General features: G+C 45.3%; 1 protein-coding gene and 1 long non-coding RNA gene across 5 annotated transcripts in view; one reads left to right on the forward strand and one right to left on the reverse strand.

Moving 5' to 3' along the window:
• The window catches only part of GSN (gelsolin), a 50,280-nt gene extending 42,821 nt beyond the window's left edge, over positions 1 to 7,459 (reverse strand). The window contains 3 exon segments of the mRNA XM_075905465.1: positions 4,948 to 4,999; positions 7,316 to 7,393; positions 7,395 to 7,459. Coding sequence (XP_075761580.1) covers positions 4,948 to 4,999; positions 7,316 to 7,393; positions 7,395 to 7,444 — 180 coding nt within the window. The 5' untranslated portion in view covers positions 7,445 to 7,459.
• The window catches only part of LOC112545416 (uncharacterized), a 37,151-nt gene that overhangs the window by 3,552 nt on the left and 8,791 nt on the right, over positions 1 to 24,808 (forward strand). For 3 of the 4 annotated variants that reach the window (XR_003088878.2, XR_012897180.1, XR_003088876.2), the window contains exons 2-6: positions 1,148 to 1,289; positions 3,840 to 3,979; positions 15,937 to 16,007; positions 21,584 to 21,630; positions 23,805 to 23,873. This is a non-coding gene — a long non-coding RNA (uncharacterized LOC112545416). Of the gene's footprint in view, positions 1 to 1,147; positions 1,290 to 3,839; positions 3,980 to 15,936; positions 16,008 to 21,583; positions 21,631 to 23,787; positions 23,874 to 24,808 lie in introns of all 4 variants that reach the window. The other variant, XR_003088877.2, reaches the window with a different exon arrangement.

Genomic DNA, 24,808 nt, shown 5'->3' on the forward strand with positions numbered 1-24,808 from the left:
CATTTTGCAGGCGAACACCTTTCTTTGGGTGTAAGCTATCGTGGGCGGGGACCCACTTTGTCACTTCAAAAGCTGACGCCCAAATAACTGTGCTGGCCTTTAAAGTGCCCCAGGACTCCTGGTTGTTTTTGCTGAAACAGACTAACCCAGCGACCCCTCTCAAGCTTGTCACACTCCATTTCGTTCTCCTTTCTGTCTTGCTCTGGGTTTTCTTTTTCCCGGTGTTGCGTTAAAGGAGCTTTCTGCTCAGAGAACACTTTTGGAAAGACACGTTTTTCATTCCAACAAACTCCACAGGCTGTGCGAGTCAGTGTGATCGCTGGGGAGCAGCCTGTCTTTTCTGCGGTGGACCACGTGGGAGGGGGAAGAAGTTATGCAGGCTGCATTTTAAGGTAACAGCATTCCTAGTGGGCATGCCGAGTAAGTTCCAAGGGGACGCTGCTCTGAGACCCGTCATGGAGGACACAGACGTAACAAATATAGACCCCCCTCTCTGACATCTTGACAAGGGTTGCAGAGTCTGTTTGGAAACAGCAAAATAGGCAAGGCTGTCTATCTGAACCATCCTTGACCTACCAAAACCTGGCATGAGGCATATGCTGTGTACCATTTGCATCCAAGAACTTCTCTTTTTTTAAATCTAGTCTCTGGTATCCTTTCCAAATAGCACAGTACATCACACGCTGTGCAAGTCCATCCCTTGATGGAGAAGCCGAAGATCATTTTAAGTAGGGATGTAAATAACCATGAAAATAGTTAACCGGTTAAACAGACCGGTTTAATTATACCTGTCTGATGGTCCAGCAGGGCCAGATTTCCACCTGGCTGGCTGGGCCGTCTCGCTGGTCCAGCCGCACCCCGCGGTGTGTGGGGCGAGGATTTCAGGGCCGGAGTCCTGTCTGGCCGCCAGGGCTGTTCTGATGCAGCCAGGGCGATGGTCCTGCTGAGGATACTCTGGCATGACAGGGCCAGGGTCTTGCGTGACAACCTGGGCCACCCCAGCAGCCGGGACTGGGGGCTTGAGACAGGAGCAGCCTGGCACCGTTGGTTGGTTACCCGGTAAGCATTCGGATAAGCCTAATGCATACCAGGTAACCGGTTAACCTTTACATCTCTAATTTTAAGCTCTTTTTCTCTATCCCCTCAGCCTCCTAAAACTGTTTATACCTGTAAGTGTGGAGTGATATACACACATCGAGATTGAAAAGACCGGGACGTTGTGGAGGAGAACAAGAGAAGACAAGGTGGCAGTACGCAAAATAATTTTTTGCACAGAAAAGATAAATCAGGTATGTCTATGTATCCCTCCTGGTAAGACAAGTACAAGGGGAGAACAAATGACACTGAAAAGCAGTAAATTTACAAAGGATAAAGAGACATTTTAGGTAGGACATAACCATAGACATGTAGGGCTAGAAGAGACCTCACAAGGTCACCAAGCCCTGCCCCCATGCTGAGGAAGGTAAACCGAGACCATCTCTGACAGGTGTTTGTCTAACCTCATCTTAAAAACCTCCAGGGATGGGGACACTCTGATCTCCTGAGGTAACCTGTTCCAAAGATTAACTACCCTTGTAGTCAGAAAACTTTTGTTTCTAATATCAAACCTAAATCTCTCTTGCTGCAAACTGAGCTGACTTACTTCTTGTCCTACGTTAGGTGGACATGAACAGCCCAACAAATCACTTTATATTATTTATATATTTTATACTATATGTGTATATGTTTGAAAATTGTGTCTCCCACCCCTTTCCATTCTTCTCTCCTCCAGACGGACTCAACTTGCCCAATTCTTTCAGCCTTTCCTCAGAGGTTTTGTTTGCCAAACTTTGTATCGTTTGTTGCTCTTCTATGAACCCCTTTAATTTAGTCAGATCTGTCTTAAAGAGTGGTGCCCAAAGCTAGATGCACTATTCCAGTTGATGCTTGTGGAACTCACTGCCACTGGATATCACTGAATCAGGAGTTCAGAAAGATTCAAAATAGGATGAGAAATGTATACAGAAAATGAGAACATCCACAGTGTGGTTTCCCTAACTCTTCCTTTGGAGCATCTGATATTGCTAGTGTCAGACAACACTGAACTAGACAGTGGCAATTCCTGCATTTCTAAATGGGGATGTTAATTATATTTGTATAAACGTGTAACCATTTAAAATTTTAGCAGTTACACGTTTACACACAAGGGGGCAGGCGGGAGCCGGTGCTCGCGGGGAGCTGGCTTAAAAGCCGGCTCTCTGCGAGCACTGGCTCCTTCCCACTCCCACCCCCATTGCCTCTGATAAAGAGGCAGCAGCATAGGGGGAAGCCGATACATGTGAGGAGCTGACTTGAAAGCTACTTACCATGTATACCAGCCTTCCCCCTCCCCCTCACTGCCTGTGTCGGAGGGGGAGGGGGAGGTGGCTCCGCAGAAGCTGGCGCACACAGCCCTCCCTCACCCCCCCCATGCTGCTGCCTCTGATACAGAGGCAGCAGGGAGGGGGGAGTTCATGTAGTCAATAGGATTAACCAGTAAGCCCAGGCTTATCTGTTAATCATGCAGTCGACTACACATTGTCAACCCGTTTTTACATGCTGTACAAATGAACAAAAACTAGCTTGAAATGGCTGCTTTTTGCTGTCCAGCGTTACCCAGCGTCTTACAGAAGTTATTCGACAATTACATTAATAGTGATTTGGATCTGACTTGAATGAAGGACTCAAAGTTCCACCGGCTTCAATGCAATTTGCTAACTCTTGCCCCATTCCAAAAAAGCTGCTTCTTGAGGCAAGAGTAAAAATGGGGACATGCTGAAGTGCTAAGTGGCCCATCCCTGCCCGGCATGTTCCTCCAGCTGACAGCTCTTGATTAGCTGCCCTGATGTTCAAGCTCAGGCTGCAAACCAGAAAGATCAGATTTGCAGAGAATGAAAAAGCAAATCTAACCACCAAGTGCATGGCAGTTATTTTCAGAATGGCATGGTTCCCACCAAAAAGATCAGATCACTTTCCTGCACCACAAAAGAAGCTGTTGTATTCAAATCCATATAAGGCAGCACTCAGAATGGGCTTTTTTTTTTTTTAATATATTAAAAACTGCTTTGTGCGTTATCAAAGGGCTCTTATCACACGGTTAGCACTTCTCCTTTTGCAGCTGTTGCATCCAACTTTGTGAAGTTGGCAGACACATTCACAATTTGTGAGCTGCCTGAAGTATTTGCTTATGAATCTATATAAAATATTTATGATGTCAGGATTTTGTAGTGGAAAGTGTTAGACTGGATTATAGGTGGAGCTGACAGCAACACTTCTGTACTATGAAAGTAGTCTGTAGCATGGTGTAAAGCAGTGGTCCCCAACGTGGTGCCCGAGGGCATCATGGCGCCTGCTGGGGCATTTATGTGCGCCTGCCAAACCATCTGGGCTAGCCCTGCCCCCGGGCGCACAGCCCATGCACGGTGCTGGCCCCGGGCAGCCCCTGCCCTGGGCTCATGGCACATGGGCAGCCCCTACCCTGGGCACGCGACACTTGCCAGTGCCAGCCCCAGGCGCGAGGCGCATGGGCGGCCCCGCCCCCAGGCGCACGGCACATGTGTGACCCCGCCACCGGGCGTGCGGCGCATGAGCGGCCCCGAAAGGTTGGGGACCACTGGTGTAAAGCACTGGGCTGGGTTCCCTAGGGAGGGGGGGTGGAATCTCCATCCCTAGAGGTTTTTAAGTCTCAGCTTGACAAAGCCCTGGCTGGGTTGATTTAGTTGGATTGGTCCTGCCTCGGGCAGGGGGCTGGACTTGATGACTCCTGAGGTCTCTTCCAGCTGTATGGTTCTATGAAAATAAATGCAACCTCTCCCTTCTAGGAATTCGTCTATAGAAGACAACTGCCCATTACTGCAATCAGCTCACGCTGCCCCCACCTTCAGCTCAGCTGGTAGAGATGTGCGCTTTGGTAATGACAGTCCTGGGTTAAAACACGCATGATGACAAGGGTTGAGTTTAGGTAACATTAAGATTACAGTTGAAACAAACAGAACTCTCCCTAATTTCTGCCTTGCTGTTCTTTAGTCGTTTAAAAAGAGGAAAGTTTTGATTTCTGCTTCGGTTAGTCCCTCTTCCCTCCCCACATGTTGATTGTCATCATGGTGTGGGAAATAGCCACTCATTGTGCCAGGTTTGTTTGACAAGTTCAGCTTTATGACGGGCTAGTTTTTCAAAGACACAGGTGGCAGGTGGGTACCCACCTAGCTCCCAGTGCATTCAATGCAGTTGAATCCCTGAGAATCTCTAAGCACGGTGCTTTCTTGCAGGGCAGGGGCAGGGAGTGAGAGACTTCACGTGCTCCTCCACCCCAGGTCCTGACTGACCTGGGAGCAGCAGGGGATATCACGTGGAGTCTTCTCCCGCTGCCAGGGACACGGGTACCTAGAGGGAACCGCCAGCTGTTCAGAACAGCTGGTGGTTCTCTTGGGGGGGGGAGACTTAGTGTGATCCCCAGACAAATCAGGGTCTGTGGGAGTGGAAGCACAGAAGTGTCCTGGCCCCGCCCCTTTTGCCTGAGGCTCCGCCTCTTCTGGGGCGGCCTAAGGCCACTTGAACCATTTCTGATGTAGCCCCCAGTCAAAAATGATTGCCCACTTCTGTTATAGACTCGTTGCTTTGTAAAGCCGCTTGAGAAACCTAGAGGAGGAAAGATGCTATAAGCTCCCCCTTTTATCCTGAAGTAGGAATATCCTGAGCTGAGCCATGCCATCCCCCAGCAAAAGGAAGTTTGTTTGCCAATAAACTTGCATCATGCATAAAGCTGGCTATGGAGGATGGAAAGAACTGCAATTATCAGGTAGAGAAATAACAGACTCAGGAAAAAGAATGATGGTAGGATCCTTGTTAGCAAAGTTGGATTTTTTTTTTTTTTTACATCCAAAAGCAAGTTAACATTCAAAGCAGTTTATTCAAAGAGGATCTACTTACTAATGAGGCCTCCTTGAAACAAGTCATCCCCATAACTTTATAAACACTCTTCCTAGGAAACATTTTAAATACATTTAAGTGTATACATCTTTGAAATTTCCATTCAAATAGTGTTTTCAAAACATATTTACTCCAGGCCGAAGACAAACACAAAGCTCCCAGTATTCCCGGCACTAATGTGAATAGACTTGTGCTATTTTTACCAGCATTTGGCATCTAGCCTAAATCAGTTGTAAAGCACTGGAAGATGATCCTTTGCCCGCTCATCTCCTCTGCAAATCCACCAATACAATCTTCGCAGATTTCTTATTATTAAGATTTGCAAGAATAGCAGGGGGGATGTTATGGAATAGAGGCTTCTGCAGGATTTCTATATCAGATTTCACCAGAGTAATTTTGGTTTTGAGCCACAAAAACAGGCATATTTCAATCTTTCTAAGTTTTGGGGGGAAACGTAAACAACACTGTCAGTGATTTTATGAGAATTTAAAAAAAAAGTCCTTGAAACATACAAACTGTTGTGTAAAGATGTCACAAAATATATGATGTGTTGCTAGTTTACTTATGTAATGACAAATCACACAGCAGGTGCCCTGTCACTAATCTCACCTACCGCGCATTACACTGCTGATTTTGAACATACATTTTTTGTTCACGTCCGGGGACGTTTATCCTAAGCAATACATTCTCTTCACTCTTAGATGGTACGATTCTAAGGATAGAGCGCTTGTCTGCTCCACATACTGTACAGTGCTGTGCTCATTACAAAACAGGATTTCTACTTTGAATCAGTTTGCCTTCCAAAGTTAATAATTTCTTTTGAGATTTCCCCAATCTGTCTATACTGCACTCAACACCTTACTGTGCATTTGAAATCATCCCTGTGATCAGCCATTAATATCAATCAATTTGAACTGATACCAAAAGCTATTCCATCAGCTGTTCTATATTACTATATTTTCTCAAAAGGAGACTATTCTGTTTGCATGTTTGTTTTCAAGGCACCAAAAAATAATCATAATCAAAAACCCTGCCCTGCTGCAGTCTTAGATTTCTATTTCCACTATGGTTTGCCATCCAAAACCATTTCAGTAATGCCCATTGATGTGGGTGTGTGCATATGCAAACAATGACTCACAGTGACCTTCCATCTTGTCTGCTAGAATTTACAACAATATAAAATTCACAGCAGCAATTACCCTAGAGTGCTACATAATTACCAAAAAGAACACCCAGAATAGGCACCCAAAAAGCAGTCTGGTCCATTCTGCGGCTAAGACTGAAAACAAAACTTTAAACAAAATGTTATCTGTTAATATTTGTACCGCTGACTCTTATGTTTTGTGTCGCTGGGCTAAGGAAAGGTTTGTGGACTGGCTATGTAAAATATGTAAATATTCTTTCAATTCCAATGAGCCACTCAGTTTCAGTGTAAATGCAGCATCTAACTTTCACCATTAAGCCAAAAGGGGTGCGCCAAAAAACAAAGTTAGCTCTGCAGCCAGCACCATTAGTAACTTGCAGGGGGGGTTGATTTTTTTTTTTTAATGAGTTGTATTGCAGATTTTGAAATACTGTCAGCGCCTCAGGACGGAGAGTTTATTTAAATATCGACATACCCCGCCCTTCTGGGATTAGGAAGAAGCATTCACGATGCATCCGAAAAGAATCAAGGCTGGGTCCTGCAGGCAGCTGCGCACCTTCGCCTCCCCGGGCAGGCCGGGAGAGTGGAGGGCGCCCAGCTCCTGGCCAGGATGTGGTCCCGCCCGGTCACTACGATACCAGCCAGGGCGGGGCGGGCACCCGGGCACTATTTTAGGTGGGTTTGTGGACAGGGGATGAGCGGCAGCAGCAGCCTTCGCCCTCCCGTAGCTCCCTGCGGCGCATCTGCGGGGGGTCCCCCCTGCGCGCAACCCAGGGCGCACGGCGGGTCCCCCCTGCGCGCAACCCAGGGCGCACGGCGGGTCCCCCCTGCGCGCAGCCCAGGGCGCACGGCGGCTCTTGGGGACCCCCCTCCAGGGCGCACACGGCCTCCCCGCACTTCGGGGCGCGGCTGCCTCCCGCTCCTGCCCTTCTGGGGGAGCTGCCGCGACTTCTGACCAAGGATCAGAACTCCGGGACCCCTCCTGACTCGCTGCGTCCCATTGGGCCCAGCAGTGGCGGGATCGGGGCCCTTATTCCCCAGACGGGACCGGAAGGCTCTTTACGCCCCCTCCCCTTTGTTCCCCAGCAGCTGGGGGGGGGGGGAAGCGACACGCCCCCGCTGTGCCCGCCTGGATCAGGGCAGCTCCTGCGCCCGAGACGGGCTCCAGGCTGCAGCAGGGAGCGGCCGGGGGAGACGAGCCCGGGGCTAGCGCCTAGGACCTACCTGCAGCTGTTGCTTAAAGGCAGGAGACCCCTTGGCAAGCTACTGCAGCGCCCGGCTGGCTGGAGGAAGGCGGCGCAGGGGCTGGGCTGGGCTGGGGCGTGGGCCGGCGGTGGGAAGGGCCTTGCACATGGGCACGGAGCGATTCGCGGCTCTGTCCTCCACTGAGCAGCCGCAGGGGGAGGATCCTGGGGTGGGGCCGGGCCGGGCCGGGGTGCAGGAGAGCGGGCGGGGTAGCAAGCGGGGAGGATGCAGAGGCGACAGGAGGAAGCCGGAGAGGTTAGGCGCAAAAGCCTCGGCGCAGCAGCGAGCGATGCTCTTGGTGGCTTTGTGGCCTGAGCTCCGGGGTCCCTGTTGTCGGGGCAAAAGGACACAAGCGAGCGACTGGATGAGAACGAGCTCAGAGCAGGCTCAGCTGCTGAGGATGAGCTGCAGTAGCCAGCAGGGCTAGTGGTCTGAGTGGAGACATGCGTGAGCTTCCTCTAGGCTCCTCGGGGTTCTTGGACCCAGGGCCTGGGGGGGGGGGGCCAGCTGACGGGGGGAGGGTTCCTGAAGTTATGGGGGGGGGGGTCAAATGGCCAGCAAGCCAAGCCACTACCTGCCTTTCACACGCTCTTTCATGGGTCTGTAATTCTGGGGGAGAACAGCTGCGGACAAATTAGAAACAACTGAAAAATGTTTTTACAGGTCCCAGATGCCATTAAAACCAGGGCTACACGTGGCACGAATCAGCCCGACAAAGGGGGGGCAAAGAGGGGCAGTTGCCCCTGGGCTTAGCAATTCAAAGGCTGCTGCTGCCTTTAAATTGCTGCTGGAGCGCTGCACCAAGGGCTGGGGGGCATGCTGCACTCTGCGGGCTTGCTGAGCTAGATGGATCATTGGTCCGACCCGGTATCATGGGCGGCTGGGGCTGGGGGAGGGAGACCCCAGCCCTACCTACAGCCCTGCCCCCTTTGCTGAGGCTCCGCCCCCCACCACAGGGAGGGGAAGAGCGCATGTATGCATCCTAGCATCCCCAGACCAGTGGGGAGGGAGGAGGCCGCATGACCTGAGTCTCCCTCCCCCAGGAGCAGCAGGGAAGGAGGAGGCCACATGGCTCCAGCCTTCCCGGCTCCAGAGCAACGGGAAGGGAGGTGGCAGCGTGGCCCGAGCCACCCCAGAGTGCAGGGAAGGCCGGCGCTGGGGGCAGCAACATTCTGCCCCCCCATACGCCTACAGCAGGTGTTCTGGGGGCGTAGTGTAGGCAGGACCAGGGTGGCGGTTTTGGAAAGCAAAACCTCCCCCCGCCTAAGCCACTGGACGCCCAGGCCCAGTATGGCTGTTTTTACATCAGTGGGAGAAGTCTATATTCCTGCTTTTCATGCTGCACCTGTTCTGTGCATTTAGGGAGGGTTTCGTTCCACAGGCTTGTGTCTAACGCGAACGATTCACACCCACAGTCACTCGGCATTTCGAAAGCACCTGCAGAATGTGACTTTCATTCAGCGTCTCATGCAGAGGATCCAACAAAATCCGGAATGAATCTTTCTTTGCCAAATCTGAGCAAGCGTTAAAAAGAACGGTATAGAACTGCGAACACTAAGATGCATTACGCGATTAGCACAGGAAACCCACGAGATGAGATACGAGTCTGACAGCACACCTATGTCAGATGTGAAGAAGCTGACCACAGACACCAAAGAGCCTTGATCGTTTCAAGTAGCAGCCTGAGCCAGTTCAATTCAGCCCCAGCTGTTCTTCAAGGTTGACGCTTGAAACAATGTTGTCTAATAGATATTGCACATGAAATGAGACGCCTAGTTACCAGCTTTTCATTTTTTGGCTGGTAAAGTGTATCAGCCTTGGGATTTATTTGTGGCGGGTACGGAGGTGCGGGAGACATGGAAACCCTCCGACTTGGAACAATTCTCTGTATTTAGGGCCGGCCCTCAACATTTTGGCACTTGAGGCAGGGAGCCATGCACCCTTGCTTGGGCCAGCAGCAGACACAATTTTCTACACTCTGAGTTCTAGGGGTGACACCCACACACAGTCTGGCACCGGAGGCAGCTGCCTCAGTTTGGCTCATGGTAAGGCCAGCCCTGTCTGTATTCCATGTCTTCTTCCCTACGTGCCGCTCCACGTGCCGAAGAGTCTCCAACGCGCCACATGCCGAGTCCTTTCTTCTCCTCAAACCCCTCTGCTTCTTTCCTCAGGCCTTCCTACGTTTCCTTCCTGACGGCATCTCCTGATGCTTCCTCTCTATCTTATCACATTCAAGCTGTTGGCCAAAATATTGTAGTTGCCCAAACATGAGGTCAGTGGGTTTGTGCACTGGTTCAGGGGTCTGAGAGACTCTCAGTTACAGATCTTCCACAGGCAACCTTGTAGCAGCATCGCAGAGGCCAAGGAGTGAATGAATTGAGGCGGGGGGGGGGGGGGGGTGTTATCTGGCATCTCCAGTAAAGCTGTGTGGGTATGGGGGGGTACTAGATTAATAATTACAATATAAGTAACTTCTCACCCAGGGAACGTGGTTCTCTTCTGCCACTTGTTTGTCTGTAGGTTGCATTATCATTTGCTTAGTATCTTATTACATATTCTTCTTTTACCTCCATCTGCAGCTTACAAACTTTTGCATGGTTTCCTCCAATACGTTAGGTTTTACAAACATAAAACAGAGCTTAACAGCCCTCCTGATTGACACAGGACCTACCTCCTGTCTTAAGTGAGTGCTATCTTTCATATGATTAGCATCTGGAGATTATTGGCAGAAAAAAACCAAGTGGCTTCTACGTTCCCTTTTTCATATATTATATAAAATACCATGCAACAGCTGCAATGTAAAAGTTACACAATTCTGGCTTTTGGCTGTAAGCCTGAGAAATGTTGCCTCCCGATTTCTACACATATACACACTGTGCAACTGTATTGTAGCTCATCTCTGCTGCTGAATGAAAGAAAACATACACCTCACGTGTGAGAAACCAACTAGACACCCGCTCCTTTTTTATCGGTGATGTTCGGTTGCTTGGGGGAGGGCAGCTGCAGTCTTAAAATGGAGCCGGTGTCTCTGTTCTAGGGTTTACATTTAGCTCTCCTGGCGTTCTAAATTCTCAGTACAATATTACATTAAAAGAATGTTAGGGTTGGGAGACCTACCAACAAATACAAAGGACACGGCAAACAACCAAGCTACACAAAGTAAGCTTAGATTGAGGTCAGTGCTGCTTTTGTGCCAGGGCTCAGCTCTGGCACCTCTAGGCTTGGCAGTTTGTAGCCCCTGCACCACTGGGCTTGCTATATCAGTTATGAATGTTAAAAAAAACAACCTGCTTGAGCCCCAGTAACCAGGGGCAGATGAGAGTGCCACGGGGCCCCGGGCAGCGAAATTTTGCGGGGCCCCTCCTTTGACACGGCACATGCGCCGTGGCGCCACGGCCCATGTGCAGGGCCTCGGGAAGCGCGGGGCCCGGGGCAGCCGCCCCGCTCGCCCTGCCCTAAATCTGCCGCTGCCAGTACCTCTTTCACTGCAAATGAAGCACCAATTGGGATGGTTCATTGTTGGTCTAGTTCCTGGAAATTCCATCCTGTTCTGACTCAGAGGCTACGTCTACACTGGCATGATTTTCCAAAAATGCTTTTAACGGAAAAGTTTTCCGTTAAAAGCATTTTCAGAAAAGCACGTCTAGATTGACAGGATGCTTTTCCGCAAAAGCACTTTTTGCAGAAAAGCATCCGTGGCCAATCTAGACGCGGTTTTCCGCAAAAAGCCCCGATTGCCATTTTCGCGATCGGGGCTTTTTGGCGGAAAACAGTACTGTGCTGTCTACACTGGCCCTTTTGCGCAAAAATCTTTCGGAAAAAGACTTTTGCCCGAAGGGGAGCATCATAGTATTTCCGGAAAAGCACTGATAATTTTACATGAGATCGTCAGTGCTTTTCCGGAAATTCAAGCTGCCAGTGTAGACAGCTGGCAAGTTTTTCCGCAAAATCAGGTGATTTTACGGAAAAACTTGCCAGTCTAGACACAGCCAGATAGTTTTTATGGTGTTTGGGTTAGGCAGATACCTGGGCCTAGCCTACACTAGAGAGGAAGGTTGCCCCAAGATACGCAACTCCAGCTGCGTTAACTGCACAGCTGGAGTTGACATATCTTAAATCGCCATCCACACAGTAGAAGGTCAACAGGAGCAAATGTTCCCATTGGCTTCCTTACTCCTCGTGAGGAACAGGAGTACCGGTGCCAACGGTGGCACCCTCTTAAGTTTGATTTTGCACGTCCTCACTAAATCGAACCCCGGAAAATCGACCATGGCAGCGTCGATCTTCCCTGTAGAATAGACATGCTCCTGATGTCTCCTGCAGGCAGATATTAACTAGTATGAATGCAGTTATGTAAGGTGTTAAGCTATCTGTCATGTTACTAAAGCCTGAACCTTGCTCCACCTTAGTCTAGTACCTTACTCTAGCTCTAGAACAAACATTTCTAAATTGTTGACTACTATTATCTCTAGCTCATAAAATTACTTGTTTATTTGTTTTCCCAGGTCGTGAGCCAGATTGCTCTGGATGGCAGATATTTTATATCCCTCAATGTATCCCCATAGACCCACCTAAAAAGAATTTATGTCGGTGACATCTTCCTACCTCTGTTTAATCATTTTGAATTCTGTTTAACTTTCTCTTAGTGTGAAATTTGTTTTAATAGGTTTTTGTTGCATTTTGAGGTCAAGTAACTTTTAATCATTGGATCTATATGTACTAAAACCCTGTCTAGTAATTGAGTGATAACTTAGATTCACAGAGCTAGATAATCACATCACATCCTTCTGTAAATATGTTGTATAATGATGCCATAACAATTCTGAGTAACCTGCATGAGAAGCTGTATTGCACATGCATGCCATATGGTTATGTTGTATATACTGGATGGATGTTCTTTATACTTCTAGATCTCAGCCATGAGAGGGCCCTCCCCAAAGTATTACATTAACAGAATAGACTCATCCTGCAAAAATTATTGTTAATCTTTGATTTTTTGGTAAGCATTTTTGGGTGAAAATGTATTTTCACAAACAGGACTGCTGACAAGGGGGAGTAAAGGGGGCATAGCCCCGGGGCCTGGCGATTCAAAGGGCCCTAGGTTCCCAGCCACTGCTACCACAGCAACCTGAGCCCTTTAAATCACCGTTGTCACGTTTCAGGGGCTGCCTGGAAGGTGTGGGGACCAGCACAGTGTGCGGTGGGCAGCGCTAAGGCTGGCTGCCACGAGCCCCACCCCTTCTGCCTGAAGCTCCGCCCCTTCCATAAGCACAGAACCAGTCCCTCCCCATCTTGTCTACGAGCCTGGCAAGTCTGTCAGCCCCCCGTTCATAAAAAAACATTTTCTGTTCATGTAAATGAAGGTACAGCAGAAATAGCTCAACCCAGGCATAAAGTAGACAGATGCTTTACAATATTGACACACACACAGCTCTGAATGGCTCCTCAGATTGCAATTCCATGTATGATTCTAGTCCTTCATATGCCTATCAATGCAAGGCACTCCTGAAGTGCACTCCCCGCATCCAAACATACCTATTACAAAAGTTAACATAAAGATGTTTCTTTTTCTGTCAAAGCAATGAGGCATTAGTGTTCAATTCAAGAAATTGCTTGACTTTTTTTAGAAAGAAAATCTGAGATCCCAGGACGGATGGCATGTTTAAAATAAACTTAATTTGCCACTAATCTGGCAGTGTTCTTTTAAGCATCCTACATGGGCAGTTTTTGCACACTGGCTTTGGAGTGTCTAGGGTTTTCAACTGAGCACTGTCACTGAATTAAAACCCTATTACATGGGTTCATCCAGTCTACTCTGATTTTGGCTCATTGGGTCATCAAGCTCTTGTGGCCAAATGGTGAATGATCGCTACAGCTGATTGGTTGGCTAAACGTTGAAGCTGAGAGATTGCCACTGAGGCTATGTCTACACTACAAAGTTTTTTTGGAAAAATGGCCGTTTTTCCGAAAACACTTACATCCACACTGCAATCGTGTTCTTTTGAAAAAAAAATCGAAAGAACAGAGAGGGTTTTCCGACATTGGTAAATTACTTTCTATGAGGAAGAAGCCTTATTCCAAAAGAGCTCTTTCGGAAAGATGCGTGTGTGGACGGAGAAGAGGGAGTTCTTTTGAAAGAAGAGGAAAGAGGAAAAAGCACAGATGCCCTGGTGGCCACTCCGTCCATAGCAATCACAGCTGAAATGCGAGATAGCATCCATTCAGTGTGGATGCTATCTTTCAAAAAGATCACTTTTTCGATGCATTTAGGCAGTGTGGATGCGCTCTTTCAGAAGATGTTTTTTCAGAAGATCTCTTCCGGAAAAACTTCTTCTGAAAGAATCCTGCAGTCTAAACATAGCCCCAGTGACTCACTATGTGATTTTGGGCCAGTTGTTTAATCTTTCTGGGTCATTTTAAAATGGGATCAATAATAATAGTTAAAATGGAGATAAGAATTGTTGGGTACCACATGTAAATGCCTTTTGTCATGGTAATTAGCGTTACTATTGTCATGGAAGAGCACTGCGCCTTACCTCAAAACTTTAGAACACTAGGTTAATCTAAAGCAAAAACTCACACATTGTCAGGTTAAAAGCCCAAATCAGTCATTCGGCTGACTTGTAGTAATGATGAGGTCAGTGTTAATTCCAGCCAGTGGTACAGAAAGAGCAGCTGATTTTGTCAACCCTACCAAGCCATTTCTGAATGAACGCTTTCATTCTTCTGTACTCAATGATCATGACTTTGTGTTTTTTCCTGCTGCAGCACAAGAGTGAAAGCTTTAAACACAAGCTAGATAGACTGACAGTAAAAGAAGTTTGGCTTCCATTGTAGCGTCAGGAAAAGCATCCAATTGCAATTTACTGCAAGAATGGAGGTTTTAAGCGCCGTCACCTCGCTAAAATTTAGTTTGGGTAATTACATTCTGCCTGACGTAATTCCCCGTGGAGTTCTCAATGGCAACGTTATTCTCCGCTGACTTATCTAATGGTTGGTTAGTTCTGTTGTGCACTGTTGTTATGAGTCACGCCAGAAGTTGCGTCTTGTAAGGGCTGGGTGAAGTGATCCCTGGGTATATAGTGTATGTATCAGTTTGGTAAACACATTGATATCCTTCAGGATAAAAGGTGCTCTGTGTAAGCTACTGTTATTTGTTGGGCAATCCACTTGGGGCTCTGAGAAATTAAACATGATTTTTCACTTGTGAGGCATTTCAGCAGTAGATAGTTTACAATTGTATCCAAAGGGAGTCACTGCTTTGTGATTCTTCTGTACTTGTGCCTAAAGCAAATCAGGCTAGATACATCCCTCATTCCACTCCATTGATGCCCCTGGGGGTGAATGTGGCCTATTGAAATTCATTACGCCTCATATGAGTGTCGTGTTTCACATGCAAGTATACAAGGTCTACTGATACATTTTCAACACCCCTCAAACACAGTGTAATGTTTAAGTCATTACATTTTTGCAAAGCTTTTTTTACTTACAGCTGTGTGATGGCAAATATGACACAATCAGAAACATACACATCTGGCTGTGTTTTCTTCTTTCTCGGCACTTTGCATCAGAGGAGTGTGCGGTCCCACGCCGACAGAAGCATTCTACAGTGAGAAACTGACACAGGGCCACAATGCGTTGGCAACTTACAAAATTCCTATTCCATTCACAAAGCCTTCTATAATTGCTGGAGTTGTAAGAGAAATGTAACAAGGCCAATTGCCAGTTTGTTTCTCCTGGGTGATTATTGAAGCTAAAGGGTGCAGTTCATATTTTAAGCAGAAAGGCATTATCCCGAATATTTTCAGGGAGCATAAAGTTTAACTGCATTTGATTTTACAACTTGATATGTAATGATGTATGAACCAGGGTAGGGGCCTCTTGGCCATATCAGTAGCATATTCTATGCTATGAGGTCAGATACAAAGGCTGTTACATATCTACAGACTCAGATTTCTGCTTTCATAGTATGGGACTTCCATTTATTTTCTGAGGGGAGACTTCATCTCCACCTCATTTATCTCACTGTTAATCTAGATACTAGACACATATAACCCAGCTCAAATAGATATCTGCAGTCCCCTCTCTTTGATCTTAGTTTGTTTCACCTATTTCTTCATCTGAAAGTCTCAGCCTCGACTGAAAGCCCAGTGTTTTTTTTGGCTGGGCTCATATGGAAAAATTAAACATGCTGAATTTTGGATTTTCACTTACTGGAACACTTGGAAAAGCAAGGCCATAGCCTGCATTTCTCAAACAGACAGTGCTAGGAGTTATGCCCAAGTAAAGAGTAAAAGGACAAATTATAAAAAAAAGCTCCTGACTAGAGCTTAAAAAGCACCAGAATTTTGATTCTGTGGAACATTCAGAAATTTCAAAAATGGCTTTAGTTCCAAATCAGAACAAAACAAACATTTCCTAATGATCAGTTGTTTCAAAACGAAAAAATTTGAAATGTTTCACTCTGATAAGATCCTTAGGGGAGTGCTTCATATTGATTTTCCTTAAATGTTGTTGAAATTCAAGCAAAAAGTTTCAATTCTGATGTAACCGCCAAACCCGTCGATTGTAAAATTTCTAACCAGCTTTTCTTCTCACAGTGCAAACAACTGCACCTTGAGCACTGATGGAGCTGAGTCACTTACCTCCCAAAGGGCTGTGTTGACAAAAGGTGCGTGAGAGGAAATTATAACTAAGCATCTTATCCAGTAGTTAGTGTCACCAGGGCAAGTTTTCAGAATGAATGAGAAAGGAAACTTGGTGACGTTAATTATTTAATATCTGTAAAAGGCTTTGAAAGTAGGAAGCTCTGTGAGAGATCTGTGTAAGCTGGGAAGCTTGTCTCTTTTACCCACAGTAGCTGTTACAATAAAAGATATTACCTCACCCACCTTTTCTTGCTAATAAGTTACAACAACACTGCATAGAATTATTATATCATTGCTCCCTGCAAAGGAAAGAGCTAACACTTTCAGATCTGTGCACATACTATCTGACACATTACCAGCCTAATTTATCTTTCCTTTCATTGGTGTTCCTAGAGAGGACTGTTAATATGTGTTATATCAGTGGTCCCCAACACGGTGCCTGCAGGTGCCATGGCACCCGCCGGGGCATTTATATGCGCCCACCTAGTGACCAGGGCTAGCCCGAGCCATTCTTGGGCCCCGGGCCCTGGGCGCCTGGTGCATACGTGGCCCACGCCCCGGGCACGCAGCACATGTGCGGTGCCTCCCCCAGGCACATGGCGCATGTGCAGTGCCTCCACCAGGCACATGGCGGCCCCACCCCCAGGCGCCCAGCAGCCCCAAAAGGTTGGGGACCACTGTGTTATATGATTGAAATATTAGGTACAGGTGTTTATAGAGAGAGTATGCATATTTAAAATAAATCATAAGAAGGAATAATCAAATTACAGAAATCTCTTGGTGCCACTGTTGACTACCATTATGTTCTTTGATAGCTAAGAAAATACCACACTGATCTTGCCTTAATTCGTGCAAGAGAATCTGACTCATCTGTCCTGTCACAGATTTTGGTAAGGTCTGGTCTGCAGATGTATTGTCATCCTGCAAGAAGATGATAAAATTCTCTTAGATCTCAAAGGTAGACACTAGCAGATAGCGTTAGTGTGGCAGTAGGTCTTTTTGATGGGATCAGATGTACCTGTGCTACTTGCTTTGTGAGGCATGAGAGCATAACCATAATGTTGAGGATTTAAGCTAAGGTAGGAATACACTGGCCTCAAAGACAAGCACTTTTCATGATCTGGTTCATGGGGAATCTGGAGTCAGTTTGGATTGTGAAGAAAGTGAATAATGAACATAAGAAGGGCCGTACTGGGTCAGACCAAAGGTCCATCTAGCCCAGTATCCTGTCTGCTGACAGTGGCCAGCACCAGGTGCCCCAGAGCGGGTGGACCGAAGACAATGATCAAGCGATTTGTCTCCTGCCAGCCCTCTCCAGCCTCTGACAAACAGAGGCCAGGGACACCATTTCTATCCCCTGGCTAATAGCCTTTTATGGACCTAACCTCCATGAAATTATCTAGCTTCTCTTTAAACTCTGTTATAGCCCTAGTCTTTACAGCCTCCTCTGGCAAGGAGTTCCACAGGTTGAAAATGTTATTTACTTGTTCCCATAACATAAGAACTAGGGGGTCACCAAATGAAATTAACAGACTTAATACAAACAAAAGGAACTATGTATTCATGTAATGCACAGTCAACCAGTGGAACTCCTTGCCGGAGGATGTTGCGAAGACCAGGACTTTAACAGGGTTCAAAAAAGAACTAGACAAATTCATGAAGGATCGGTCTATCAATAGTTATCAGCCAGGATGGGTAGGAATGGTGTCCCTAGCCTCTGTTAGTCAGGGTAGGGTTCACATGATGATTCCCTGTTCTGATCATTCCCTCTGGGGCACCTGGCATTGGCCACTGTGGGCAGACAGGACACTGGGCTTGATGGACCTTTAGTTTGACCCAGTCTGGCCGATCTTATGGTAGCTCATATTACTTATCCTGTGCTCAAGAGAGACCATTTGAAAGCAATTTGTTGTATATACCTGAGGTTAAAATTAAAAAGCTGGCTAATGAAGAGAGAAAAAGCCCCAAATCTGCTTTTCAATATTTCACTGGCTTCTGTGCAGCTGCCCCATTAACAGCGATTTCAGTAAAAGCAACGAGGAGTCATTTGGCACCTTGAAGTCTAAGGGTACGTCTACACTAGCCTCCTAGTTTGAACTAGGGAGGCTAATGAGGGCGACCGAAATTGTAAATGAAGCGTGGGATTTAAATAGCCCATGCTTCATTAGCACGTTCCCGGCCGGTCACCATTTTGGAAATTGACTAGCCCGGAGTAACTGCCCTTATCTACACGCGGCAGTGAAACGGGAGTTCGAAGTAAAGCCCTAACTCGAATTAGCTGTTATTCCTCGTGGAATGAGGTTTAACAGCTAATTCGAGTTAAGGGCTTTACTTCGAATTCCCGTTTCACTGCTGCGTGTAGACGCAGGCAGTTATTCCGGGCTAGTCAGTTTCCAAAATGGCGACTGCCCAGGAACATGCTAATGAAGCGCGGGATATTTAAATCCCGCGCTTCATTTGCAATTTCAGTAACCCTCGTTAGCCTCCCTAGTTCGAACTAGGGGGCTAGTATAGACGTACCCTAATAGATTTATTTAGGCATAAGCCTTTGCGGGTAAAACCACTTTGTCAGATGCATTCCACAAAAGCCTATGCCCAAATACAACTGTTTGTCTCTCAGTTACTATAGGACTCCTCATTGTTTTTGCAGATACACATTAACCTGACTACACCTCTGAGAGACTTCAGTGGATTTCTAGCTACTTACCCAGGACTGCAATTGGTCCATATATGTTTATGCCATTCTTTACTATCATTTGAAATCTATAGATGGAGTAGGCATAAATGGAACACAATTTGGCACACATACTGTACAGCAATTAAAGAGCTGTTAAGAAAGAATAAGCCATTATATAAAAAAGAGGAACAAAATAAAAACTGCAGAAGAAAATTTCTACAGCAGCCACAAAACTGAAATGACAAATCAATGGCAGAAAAGCTCAGCAACTTAAAATAGAAAAGAAGGAAATGCCAAACAATTAGTCATTTCAAAGTGATTCGATAGCATAAAAGAAGGAAAGAAATAAGTGATTAATTCTTGGAGAAGTAACTTCCACATTTACTATTTCTAAATAGTTCCTGAAATATCATATGGTTCTTTCTCGTTACTTAGCAGTGTGTATATATACATATATATGCACAAAATCACTGGGAGAAAAAGACACTGACAGAAGAAGAGAGACGGAATTTAAACATTTATTGTCAAAATATTTTTACTTTTTCATCAATGATTTTTAACATCAGTAAGTTAATACCTACAATTACTTCCAAGCTTTTGTTACTTTTGGTTAATTTTCCTTTCATGTTATCTGATAATGAGTGGCAATGAGAATCCTATATTACTCACAAATGCCAACAATGGTCAAGTTTTCTGTAACTGTGCATTTGGATCACTTTATTATAACAAGGAAAGGGAGGAATAAGTCTCCTATGCTAGCAACCCTAACACTTTCACCTGTACACTGCAGAAACTGGATGTTTCATGTGCAATAAACAATATCATGTTATTAATATTGGGTATCTATGTTATGGCCATACAGCTGCTATTACACTGGTCTACAATTTTTTAGAAGTTGTCTGCTTCAGAGATAAAATGTGCTATTTATTATGTATTTTGATGCGCTGAATTCAAATATGACAATTAAAACAACTGATTGACTACTGTTTCCAAGATATTTAAGTTTTTACATTTTACGTCTATATATATTGTGTAGATAGTAGAGTTTTAACCATAAATTGTAAACCTAGGTCTTTTCATGTGTTTATGGTTGCTTTACATGATAATATTTCACCTGTCCTGTTTATGTAACACTTTAAAAATCAGCAAAAGGGTTATATAAATAACATTTTTTATGAAACAAAAGGCAAAAAACTATTATGTACATAGTTTAGTCCTATTCAGTGTCTACTCAGTGCTTCTTGGCTTGTCTCTTGTATTCATTAAATGGAGCATCTCTTGTCACTGTCCAGCAATAGTCTGCAAGCACTGATGGGCTCCATTTGCCCTGATAGCGTTTCTCCGTTGTTGCAATGTCCTGGTGAAATCGCTCACCATGCTTGTCACTCACTGCTCCGCAGTTCAGTGGAAAAAAATCTAGATGAGAATGCAAAAAATGTATCTTTAGTGACATGTTGCAACCAAGGCTTTTGTATGCCTTGAGGAGGTTTTCCACCAACAACCAGTAGTTGTCTGCCTTGTTGTTTCTGAGAAAATTTATTGCCACTAACTGGAAGGCTTTCCATGCCATCTTTTCCTTAACACGCAGTGCATGGTCAAATGCATCATCTCGACGAAGTTCACGAATCTGAGGACCAACAAAGACACCTTCCTTTATCTTAGCTTCACTTAACCTTAGAAATTTTCCACGGAGGTACTTGAAAGCTGCTTGTGTTTTGTCCATGGCCTTGACAAAGTTCTTCATCAGACCCAGCTTCATGTGTAAGTGTGGTAACAAAATCTTCCTTGATTCAAGTGGTGGATGCTGAACACTTTTCCTCCCAGGCTCCAATGACTGTCGGAGTGGCCAATCTATCTTGATGTAGTGGGAATCTCTTGCACGACTGTCCCATTCGCAGAGAAAACAGCAGTACTTTGTGTATCCATTCTACAGACCAAGAAAGAGAGCAACAACCTTCAAATCACCACAAAGCTGCCACTGATGTTGATTTTAGTTTATGCACCTCAAAAGTTGTTTCATGTTGTCATAGGTTTCCTTCATATGGACTGCATGACCAACTGGAATTGATGGCAAAACATTGCCATTATGCAGCAAAACATCCGTGGCTTCTAGGAATAACATGATGCAATTCATATCATGTATGATGCAATACCAGCTTCAGATTGCATCATTCATTGTTTTACCTAAAAAGCAAGTACTGTCCAAACCCAGTCATAGATTTATTAATAGATCCAGTCAAAGATGTATTTTAGTCATTTCTGGTTTAAATTGAGATCCCTTCCCTTTATAACTCACTTATCCTCCACCATTCGCAAGTCAAGGGTCGTATATACTGACCCAATAGCATATCTTGAAAACTAGAGCCAATCAACAATTTTAAGCATCATTTTCGTTCTCAGTGACCCAGAATTAGTAAGGTTTGACTACATTTATTTCAGAAGCATTTTGGCTGTAGAACAGTGTTATTGGCTTTAAAGCTGATGCCATCAGAGACACTGCATGATGTTAATACCTATTCAGACAACTTCTCTACATATGCAATTAATTAAATAATGAAACATAGTACTTCAAACTATAATAGTACTTTGCACTTCTATATCAATTTTCATTCTAAAATCTCAAAGCACTTTATACATATTAACAAAGTTCCCTAACAATTCATCAAGGAAATATTTTATCCTAGTTTTAAAATTGGGTAAACTGTTCTGCAGAGAGTTTAAATAACTTGCTGACTGACATACAGCAAGTATTCACAAAGATTGAGTAGAACAACTCTCAGTTTGTGCTTTAATCACACATCCAACTTTCTTCCATACTATGAGTATAGTATAATTTAATATCAGCATTACTTAGACTTAGGTAAAAATTATAATGGACTCTGTGTTGCACTAATTGCTGAGAGATCCTTTTTATATTTCCAGGGCTACAGCCTACAATCATTTTTCATATGGAACATCCATTGACTTTGGTAGGTGTTATGTGTGCATGAGGAACGGAAGTTCAAACTCTACTTTTGCAGCGCACCGGTAACAAATTTCCAGTAGAAGGGGCATTTAGATGTGAATGTGATCTTGTCTTATGCCTCAGTGGGGTTTTCTTCCTACTGCTGTTCTGGTGTGTGGGTTTTGATAATAATAAATCAGATCCCTTTGAGTAAGAAAAGGTCATTACAAAAATCCTGCAAAACCAAAGGAAAAGGAGGTGGGCAAAAGCTGCTTTTTCAGGAAGATTCATCATCAGAAGATCATAGAGGCGTTCAGAAATCTTAAGACCCAGATATCTTATTTTCCTGTCCCCCATCCACAAATAGGATGCGTCAGCTGACAAAGAGGCTATGTCTACACTGGCACCTTTTTCCGGAAATGCTTAAAACGGAACAGTTTTCCATTATAAGTATTTCCGGAAAAAGAGCGTCTACATTGGCAGAATGCTTTTCCGGAAAAGCGTCCGTGGCCAATGTAGACGCGCTTTTCTGGAAAAAAGCCCCGATCGTCATTTTTGCGATCTGGGCTTTTTTGCGGAAAAGACTACTGTGCTGTCTACACTGGCCCTTTTCCGGAACAGTTTTCCGGAAAAAGGACTTTTGCCCGAGCGGGAGCAGCATAGTTTTTCCAGAAAAACAGCTGATTTCTTACAGTAAATCGTCACTGCTTTTCCGGAAATTCAAGGGGCCAGTGTAGACATCTCTCAGCTTATTCCGGAAAAGCGGCTGCTTTTCCGGAATAAGTGGCCCAGTGTAGACACAGCCTTAGATTGTTTGGCCACCTCAGGATCAGAGTGTTGTCACTGTGGCTAAGGAATTCACTTCTGCTAGAGATCAGGCTAAACCCTAATTTTACCACCTCCAGAGTGTGGTGAAAGACTCACCTATTCACACAGATCAAGTGATAAGTGTCCCTGACAATGCTTTGCTGAAAGTTACCTAGTGGGATATGGTCATTATAAGGATCTGCTATAATGAAGGGAGGTGAATAGTGTTCTCAAGCAGGACAGAAAGAGATTTCACTTAATTTTGAGGGCCCATAGATATTATGGTGAGGAAACGATGAAAAATGTTACCTCAAAAGACAGCTTAACGTTTATTTCCATGGTTGAAAAAAACTGTGAAACTGAAAAATTGCAGATGCACTGCTCAGTATTAACAGAATCGAGTTCTGTACAGAAGCAGAACCAAGCATCTCTTGAGGATAAATATATCTAAAATGTCATAGTCTGATTTATTACAAGCTTTGATACAGTTTTCTAGAGGAAAAGTGCAACCCCTCTAGAAAAGGAAATTTCCATCCTCAGGCAAAAAAAAAAAAATACTGCCAGCAAATATCACAACTCCTTCATGGAGTGTCAGGACAAAGAAGTGATAGAAATGTAGCCGTGTTAGTCTGGTGTAGCTGAGACAAAATACAGGACTATGTAGCACTTTAAAGACTAACAAGATGGTTTATTAGATGATGAGCTTTCGTGGGCCAGACCCAGCTTGTTAGTCTTTAAAGTGCTACGTAGTCCTGTATTATGTCTCAGGACAAAGAAGATAGCTAATCTAAATACCTGTGAGCAAAATAATGCTCTGTAATGTTTTATAATCAGTAGATGGTGCTGTTGTTTAAATGGTAGCTCAGCTACTCCTGTAGCTACTCCATTTCTATCACTATTCTACTCCTGTTGTGAGAGTCAAAGTCAGCCAAGGGGCTAGGTCTGTGTGTGCATGTTTTCCTAGCAGGCTGAGAGTAATTTGTATTATGCAAGAGTGAGGGAGTCAGTGTCAGCTTTAAGCACAAACAACAGCAATTTCTATACTACGCCTGTTTTGCGCAAAAAATATGCAAGTGAGGCGAAGCGTGGAATATCGCCGTGCCTTATTTGCATAATTAATGAGGCTCCGTTTTTGCACAAGAGCCGTGTAGATGGCTCCTTTTTGCGCAAAAGCCTTTTGCGTAGAAACAGAACCTCATTAATTATGCAAATGAGGCACGGCGATATTCCACACTTTCTCTCATTTACATATTTTTTGCGCAAAACGGGAGCAGTACAGACATAGTGCTTTTGGGTGCCACAGCATCACTGTCCCTGGGCCAGGGAATCTGGAAGAGAAGGCATCTCTGCTGACTGATCCTTTGGCCATCTTGAGGCCTGTCTCTTATTTAGGGCCTGCAAACTATGAAGTCACCCTTGGTGGGAGGATTCATGTGCATGTGAACAAGTCTCAAGAGAATGGTGAGTGGAAATCTGCAGACGAGTTGTTCCTGTTTCTCCGGGCCTTCCTGCTCCGTGTTTCCATGTACTCAAAACTTAAGGAATGTCCCCCTCATTTTTAACCCTGGTTGTCCTTTTTTGTTTCTTTTAAATAGTGGCAAGACAAGAGTATGAAAACAGGCCTATACTTAGGAATTTCTGTGTGTGTGTGTGTGTGTGTGTGCGCGTGTTTTTTTTGCAAATGTGGACTGCAAGGGTGCGAATGCACCCCCCCCTCCAAAATTTCCCATCTCTGGCCTCATTCCTGAGGGAGGGAGAGAATTAGCCACCGCCTTCTCCCGCCCAGCTGGACCTTAGGGGAGGGAGGCTCAGATAGCATGCGGCTCCTGTTTTACCCCGGCAGAGAGAGCATGCTTACTTGGAGGTCATTGGGGAGGGGGCGTGTTTGCACCCTTCACACACCCCCTGCATACGGACCTGGAATACTGCAGTGCAGGTAGAAACGAGGATGCACACCAGCTCTCGTGGAGCTTTGCTGCTACCACTGAAACACATACAGATCCCATATGATCTGAGGAAGTGGGTCTGGCCCATGAAAGCTCATCACCTAATAAGCCATCTTGTTAGTTTTTAAAGTGCTGCATAGTCCTGTCTTTTGTTACATACAGCCTTGACTATGTAAGCCCGACAGGTGGAACCAAACTTGGGACTTCAGGGCTGTGTCTAGACTGGCAAGTTTTTCCACAAAATCATCTAATTTTGCGGAAAAACTTGCCAGCTGTCTACACTGGCCGCTTGAATTTCCGGAAAAGCACTGACGATCTCCTGTAAAATCATCAGTGCTTTTCCGGAAATACTATGCTGCTCCTCTTCGGGCGAAAGTCTTTTTCCGAAAGACTTTTGCGTGAAAGGGCCAGTGTAGACAGCATAGTATTGTTTTCCGCAAAAAAGCCCCG

Source organism: Pelodiscus sinensis, chromosome 22 (genome assembly GCF_049634645.1).
Source record: "Pelodiscus sinensis isolate JC-2024 chromosome 22, ASM4963464v1, whole genome shotgun sequence".
NCBI lineage: Eukaryota > Metazoa > Chordata > Testudines > Trionychidae > Pelodiscus > Pelodiscus sinensis.